This window comes from Pyrus communis, chromosome 8, assembly GCF_041283825.1.
Source record: "Pyrus communis isolate YQ-2024b chromosome 8, ASM4128382v1, whole genome shotgun sequence".
NCBI lineage: Eukaryota > Viridiplantae > Streptophyta > Magnoliopsida > Rosales > Rosaceae > Pyrus > Pyrus communis.
The window spans coordinates 5,504,696-5,513,114 of NC_142572.1; the positions used below are offsets into that span (position 1 = coordinate 5,504,696).

The 8,419-nt window shown below is 40.5% G+C and overlaps 1 protein-coding gene across 1 annotated transcript; it reads left to right on the forward strand.

The window, feature by feature from the left end:
* Positions 1-3,788: 3,788 nt before the first annotated feature.
* LOC148694648 (uncharacterized) lies at positions 3,789-4,526 on the forward strand. The gene has a single exon (XM_088699066.1). The coding sequence runs from the start codon at positions 3,789-3,791 to the stop codon at positions 4,524-4,526; it is 738 nt and encodes a 245-aa protein (XP_088555192.1).
* Positions 4,527-8,419: the final 3,893 nt, after the last annotated feature.

Sequence of the window (8,419 nt, forward strand, 5' to 3'; positions counted from 1 at the left end):
AATAATATCCCAAAAAGAATGAAAGAAGATGCCTTGAAAGCCATCAGGTCCAGGCGCCTTAAACCCACCCATGTTAAAAACTGCTTCTTTGATCTCCAAATCAGATATAGGACTACACAGCGTAGCGTTCATAGCTTCAATAACCATCGAATCCAGGCAGTTTAGAATGTCACCACAGTCTCGTGGCCCCTCAGCCATAAAAAGATTTTTAAAATGGTCATCAACCGTCCTCCGGAGCCCTGCAAAGTCCCCCTGCCAAATCCCCTCCTCATTCCATATTCTATAAATTTTGTTCCTACGATGCTTAAACATAGTAGACTGATGGAAAAAGGCGGTATTCGAGTCGCTGGCCTGCAGCCATCGAATTCTTGATCGAACAGCCCAGTAGGTTTCCTCTTGGGCCTCAAGATGATTCAACGTTTCCATTTCCTCGCCAATTTCTCTATTGTTCACCTCACAGTTTAGTTGGAGATACCCAAGGTGAGAGTTCAACTTTTGAAGTAGTTTTCTTCCCCTAAATTTGTCTGCACTCCACCTAAGAAGACCACTTCTAGTAGAGCGCAGTTTAGATTTCCACCCATCCACTCCCCCACCAACACCTTCCACATTCCAACATCTGGCAATCGTCTATCTACATCCCTCATCTCTACACCAGAAAGCCTCAAACCGGAACATCGGTTTAGATTTTTGAATCGACGAGTTAGTATTAAGAATCAACAGGCAGTGGTCCGATGCCCTAGCATTTTCATGAAGCATCACATAATTTGGTCATTTACATTGCCAACTCCCGTTAATCAACCCACGATCCAGTCTTTCCTACACTAAGTTACCATTCCTGGTTCCTCTCCACATGTATTTTGGCCCCGAGAACCCAAGATCCAACAGCTCTATGTTGTTAATAAAAGATTGCAGAAAAGGAGTAGCCGTCTGATATCATTGGCTTCCCCCAGATTTTTCACCCTCAGATAACATCTCATTAAAATCTCTCGCATAGATCCATGGGCATCCGTCGGACTTAGTACCTTGGACATCCACTGCCATAACTCGTTTTTCTTATTTCTATACAGCGTTCCATAAACCCATGAGGCAAGAAACCACTCATCCTTTCCTGTCAACCGCATCTCAGTGTGAATGAGATTCCTAGTCGCCTATATCACATTCACCTCAATACAGTTGTCCCATCATAAACTCAAGCCACATGCAGACCCAACCAGAGGTACATCCCAACCACTCACAAACCCCATTCTTTTTCGGACACCACCTATTATGTGGTTTTTCATTTTAGTCTCAGATAAAAAAAACCACAGAAGGTCGATGTTTTGTAATGAGCCCATGTAAGGCTCGAACTACCATGTCCGACCCTAGACCACAGCAGTTCCAGATCAAGTGTATCATGGTTGATTTGAGGCTGTTTTGGGCCAACCACCACCGCCACCATTATTATGTGCTAATCTCTATCTCCTTTTAGTTGTCTCATCTTCCACAATATCCTCAAGGTGAGGCCATATATTTTCTACTTGCACCGGTACCTCTAGCAGATTTTCCTCCCCAATTACACCAATGTCACTAACCTAAGCAACCGTTGACCCCCGAGGCTCAGCATCCTGGGTTTTACTATCTCCCTTCACCACTCTCCCTATTGGTGTCAATTGTCTCATTATCTTTTTAAGCAGCATTTGGGCTCTGCTGTTGCTTCTTTCGTTTGCATTTTTCTTCAATCCCATCCTATTGAACAAGTCCACTTCTTCCACCTGTTCCCCTGGAAGACTAGTTGTTTGTTGCGTCCCTGTCAAATATGAGCTTACCATCGGATCCGTATGAACTTGCTGCTTCCCACCGTTTGTCCTCCCCGAGGGATTTTGTAGGCTAATCCTCTTAACATTATCTCACATTCCAACTATCATCCCAGACCCCCTGACTGTGCCCGTTATTCTCCCAACCTGCACCCCTATCCCCACATCCCCTCATCTCTACAGCTGCAACCCCCCCCCCCGGCTTGTAAGCCACTATTAAGGACATTGAAAGTTTCCGCTTCCCCCATTTCGGGATGTTGCGTCAACCTCGGTCTGCTCGGACTCGTCAAATTAATGGACATCCTTGTGGTTCTCCTCCTACCATCGCCTTCTGTCAAATTTCCGACCTCATTCAGAGTGTTGATTTCCCTACCAACCTGAGCTGGAACCCCTATTTCCTTGCTAATCCCCGCTTGTCTCCTCCTTCCTTGGGTGATATTTGTCCTTCTTTGAGCCTCTGTTTCATCTATAATCCTCCAAGTTCTGGTCCACTCCCCGTATCTAGTTACATCGGTATTACTTTCAGTTACTAAGCATTCAAGACTAGCGTGGCCAATTCTGCCACACTTATAGCAAAAATCATATAGGCGTTCATATTGAAACTCAACCCACGACTCCTTTAAACCCTCCCTAGTAACCTAACACCTCGAAGCCAGTGGTTTAGAAGTATCCACCATGATTCGAAGCCTAAGAAATCCCCTGGCTTTGGTTAGGTTCTTCACCTCTATTGGATCTCCACATTTATTTGCCAGACTGGATATGTTTCCATCAGAGCATAAACTTGGTGGAATCCCTTTCATCTGCACCCAAAAAGGAACCATATGCATCTGAACTTCCTCCATTGCAAGATTTTCCGTCCATCTTTTCATAGACAGGTTTTGCTTCATCACTGCCCACGGTACCAGCTCTAAAATACGATTTGCTACACTTTCATCACATATACCACATACCGGTTGTCCTCTACCCAGTTTATCTGTATTTCCCCAAACTTTTTCCATGCACTTTTTAGAATATTCCGAAAACCCCATTTATTAACTGGTTTTTCCACCAGGACCTTCATAATAAGCGTCACTTCTGACTCCATATTCGATAGCTCCAGGCCATTTTCCAATTGCATAGCCAGCTCTTCGATTTCGATCGCCATCTTCTCACCAGTTTTTATTGTCTGATCCTGCTTTCTAGGCAGTCTACCTATCTGTTTTCTTCTTCTTTTTACCAAATGAATGAGCCAATAACTCTGATTGTTTATGCAAAACGTATAGAAAAGAAACTGACCTATGCTCAGGTAGTTGGGGCCATAGTCAATGCTCTTCCTTTTAATAAATGCCAGTTCGACCCTGCTACCTCCATGGCCCCTCAATTTGCACCAAATATGTGTATCAAACAAGACCTCGACCCTCTGTCAATAAGTCTGGTTACAATTGTAATACACATAAGGTAGGAAATAAACTAACCTCAGGTTGGTGGAGGCATAATTAATGCACTTCTTCTTCTTAATTGCCAAAACTCCCCTTCCCCAGTTATAACCCCCAAATATGCACCAGATCAGAGATTTACACCATTCATCAACCCACAGACCTGCAGAAAGTAGTTGACCTCTCTTTGGTGAGGTCATAAATTCTTTTTGTTTCTTCAATTTCCTTCTAAGATATAAGTAAATAACCCCCGTGAATCTAGGGTTAGAGGTTTTACCCAACCCCCATTGTACAAATTCATGATTTTCCCAGAGCATTAAAGGCCAGACACCTAGACCCCAATTCCCAAAATACCAATTGTCAGTTGGCTTAGACGAGGGCATACCTCGATCTGGTTGCGAGTACAGAAAGAAAAGTGGGATTGCACAGTCCAGGCAAAACCCTACCGCCTCCCACGACAATCCCACGCAATAATCGAGAAACCAGGGGGAAAATGCACTATGTGAAAGACTTCAAGATCTGATAACCACGCCCAATAGCAGATCCAGAGAAAACAGAACTCAGATCGAAAACAAGGAATATGAGATGTGACCGAGACCGGAGAATCACGGAGAAGCCACTCTCACTTGGAAGAGAAACTCAGATCACCTTCTCATGTTGGTTCATTTGGAAGTCACGGTGTGAAGCTGTTTTTAATAGGATATCTCATTCTCCCTTTAGAACTTTGCGCTCAATAGCTACTGCTTTGGCTACCTTTCAAGAGGCTTTTAATACCCGGAGTCTGATGGCCACGATTAGCACGGGGCTATCTCGTGTTATGCTCTGCCCTTCTCTATGGTCTCCTCCCCCTGTTAATTGGATCAAGTTGAATGTTGATGCATGTTGGAAAGGGGATTCCTTATGTGGGCAGGTTGGGGTTGTTGCCAGAGATTGGAACTCTGGATGCATAACAGTGAAATGTGTTCGGGTGCATGCTTCTAAGGCTGCGATGGCGGTCTTGGAAGGATGCTTACAGGCGAGAAACTTACAGGTGCAGGAGTTGGTGATTAAATCTGATGCTCAAGCTATTATTCAGTTCCTAAATTCCCCTTCTGTGAGTTGTGATTGGGAACTGCTCCCAATCCTGTCTCGTGCTTTGGAGGTCGGGAGGAGTTTTCAATCATGCTCTTGGTTGTGGTCTCCACGATCAGCAAATATGGCGGCAGATTTTGTCGCAAGAAACTTGTCTCCGGAGATGTGCGGCTCAGGCTGGGTGGTGACACCTCCATCTTCGCTTATGGGTATTCTAAACAAAGATGGTCTTCCATGTCCTCCGTAGGGGGTTTTTTGTTGTGGTATTTAGGAAGACGCTGGGGGCCTTTGTGGCGGCGTCTATTGTTTCCTGTTTTTCCTTGTTCTTGTTTCTGGGTGTGCTGGGCACCCTTCTGTCTATTTCTTGGCCTTAGGCCTTGTTGGTTCTTTGAAGTTCTTTCAACCAAAAAAATAATTAAAAAAGGTATATAGTAAATATTAAGAAAGAATAATAAATTGCATGTACAAAAAAGTTGGAGAATATTCAAAACTTACAAAATATATGATTTTTCCAAAATTTAAGATTACTCCAAATTGTGATCTAATCTGATCTGAATTTTGAAATTCTAGAACGAAAACTAAAAACGTTGTTTTGAAACAATCCTAACTAAGTGGCACACTCAAATTAAAGTTAAAAACAAAGTTGATGCCCCTTCCCCAACAGGTATCCTCGTCAAACATCTTTATGTGACTCCCCCAAAATCACTCTGTTCCATCAAATGTATCTCCAAGACGTTGCAATGCCAAAATCACTCTGTTCCATCACCTAATGCTTTTCGCTCGATCAATTGTTGTCAAACCTCTAGAAAGCACGGTGTTGCGACTTGCAAGTAATCAGATACGATGAGGGTAATGGCGCATTCAGACATCTACAAAAACCAACATGTTCTTAGTTTCTCGGAAGAATTGTGAGTCCCAACATATATGCGTGATACATTTATCGATCTCAATGTGGTTGGCTTGAAACAGAGAATGAAACCCGAATGTTGCTTCGTAATCAATTCGCGATGGAATGGGATTCAATAACACAAGATTGTTCGTGTTTCTCTTAATTACAAAGCTGTTGCTCCTTCCACTTATACAATGGAAGAGTTTCGTATATACAGAAGATCTTGTATTGGGAAAGACAAACAGCCCGTGGCTTTCGAAACTCGAGAGACACCAGCATTACCCCACCTGACTTAAGTGTAAGTGTCTATGGAGACGTTCATTGTTTGATAGTGGAGGATAGTGGAGGCAGTAACACAAGTAGATTTGACTTGAAAAAAAGAAGAGTTTAACTGGATGCCTCGTCCTATGAACAACACCTTCTCAGAGAGTATCATCTACAGCCATCCTTCATACTTGCTCATCGTATGATGAAAACATCGACATTGAGATGCGGATGTTGCAGGATTTTGATAAGAGTAGTTACGCGTAATTGGTTGGGACCAAAGAGAGAGGTCGGACAAAACCAGAGATGGTAATGTGCCTGAATTCTCTTTAGATCCATCTCCAATAGAGAGGGCTAAAGGTGCAAGAGACAAAAAATGGCCTGATTTGTATGGCCTTAGATGAAACGGGCATTAACCCTGCTGACAGTGGATAGGGTTGCCCAAGTCATTGGAACTACGCAGTCCAATATTAGCGTAATTTCTGCTAATTTGACATGCAGGCTCACACGTTTAGAGTCAAAACAGGATGGAGAGCTCCATTGTTGCCGGCATGGCCGACGGTCGATGCATCCACGAGAGGACATGAGTTTGTTCAGGTCTGTATGACATGAAGACATTAATCTCTTCATGTTCATGTATATGAAAGAAATTTGAGTTCATTCCTTTTTATTCATTGCTAGTTTCATGTAGGTCCCGTAAAATTCACTGTCGATTCACTCTCAACAGACCTCCTCACGTGTCACATCATCAATTAAGCCTAATATGGGTTTCACACTCCCAACGACACCATGCAATGTCTCTTGATTTCCCGATTCACACTCCCAACAAGCTAAACAAACAAGGATTTACAGTTTTTTATCTTCATAACTTTGGATTTTAAAAGCAAAGGGTGAAAATAACAGAAATTAAAGTTATCGTCATTTCAAATCCTTTTATTGCAATTAACTCCACCAAATTTTGTGACCAATCCCCACACACCAACAAAAAAAAAACACAAAATCCATCAATACGCTAAAAAATTAGGGTTTATGGTAAAAAAAAAAAAAAAAAAAAAAAAAAAAAGGGATTTTACACAAGAAAAAGAAAAATTAAAGAAAAAACAGAGAATTTAAAGGGAAGATTGAGATGTTCCAAGCAAGGGATAGCCAGAAAAGCAAGAAATACTAATCCGGCATTGAACCCCAAGACTATGGAATCAATTTATGCCTCCAGAACAAAGCATTGCAAGAAATTGATCGAAAGATCTTAACCCTTGCAGCCGAAAGAAGAGGCATTTCCACATCAATTAATTCGCATCCTAATCATGCTTAATTATTGCTTAATGTACACAAAAAACAGGGAGAAACGGAGAACGCAGAGAGAGACGGAGAGAAGGGAGAGGAGGGAGAGATGTTGAAGGATGTGAGGTTAATCTTGTGTTTATATAGGCGCCAGCTTAAAACCCTAGCGGCGATGTTTGGGATTTTTGTAGACCGAAACTGTGGTGTATTAGCCGGACCTCCTGCTTCATATCATATTTGCATATTGGTACCCCTGAAAAGTTGGGATTTATGATTTTGCCTCGTTTATTTGTTGCTTGAAGGAGGCACGTTGTCAGCCCTTCTCTTTGGGTGCCTTTCCTATCAATTTTTTTTATTTTGTGCGGTCATGGTTAAACAACATTAATATTTTATATTGATTTTATTGTATAAATAATATGATTAAAAATAATAAGAATATAAAATATTAACGTGTCTTAATAGTAATCGCACAAAATAAAAGAGAATGGGGAAAATATCCAACTAAGAGGGCAATCTGCCTCCTTGTTTAAACCTACCAAATGTCATGTCTGAAAAATAATAATTTTGAAACCTGCCAAATGTCATGTGTGAACAATAATAATTTGAAGAAAATAGGAAAAGTCTACAAAATATTTTGGCTGATTTTAGCTACATGGAAACTCAATTACTTTGTTTCATTAAATTCAAAAGTGGTTATTTTATTTTTTGAAACTCATAATGTGCTCCATTTTTATTTTGATCCTATTCTTTTTTCTAAAACTTGAAAGTCGTCTTTATAAAATTCAAAATTCATTACACATTGTCTTAGATTTGTTAATTTCTTATGTGGGTTTGATTTGGGTTTGCCAAGCTAATCATTTTTTTAAATATTTTTACCATCTCTTTAATTTCTTTTAAACTTAATATTCTATCATTGTTGAATGTTAACGCATAATGGAGATTTATAACCAAAATTATTGCACATGTGACATAGTCTTATTGGGTGTTGGATCCCACATATATTTTAGAAGACGACCTATAAGTTTCAGGAAGAAGAAAGAGTCCACAAACTAAAGTGGAACGATTTTTGAGTTTCAGGAGGTAAAGTGTGACATTTGAGTTACAGAAAAAAAATGATGTCAAAATAAAGTTGTAGAGACGTGAAAGTAAAAATAAGCCAAATATTTTTTTAATACGGTCACATGTCTCACATCACATGTTAGCCCAAGAACACACACAAAGAGAATTGCGTGCACTTAAGGTCCCACACGGATCAATTTTAGTAAGCTCGAATGCAAAGAATTCTCTGGTGTGTGTTAAATGAAGGGGTAATAAACATCTAGTATTTATCTAATTGTTTCATGAAGGAGAATTTCCCCTAACATGGCAATGTTTGTTCTTTTTAAAAGCTTTCAACGTTGGAGAAATTCACCATGTTCACTGAGAGGCAAACATTGTTCCTTGTGCTCTAGCAAACCATAACATACTCTACCTAATGCTTGTATTTGGTTTTGTAACTTTTCCAAAGTTGTGCCTGTTATAAATGACGGATTCGATATCAAATTATTATTAACTCATTATATGCTTAGTTAGAACATTGAAATAAAAGTAAAGTTAGAAAGGATTAATTGGTGTAGAGTGAGATAAACGCATAAACGCATATAAAAACATCGTACTTTCGGTGTTTTTATACTTCACAATAACAACGGGGAAGAAGTATTTTTATA

Bases quoted from the DNA above. Each gene is read 5' to 3' on its own strand.
- LOC148694648 (XM_088699066.1), top strand. From the start codon at position 3,789: ATGAGATGTGACCGAGACCGGAGAATCACGGAGAAGCCACTCTCACTT.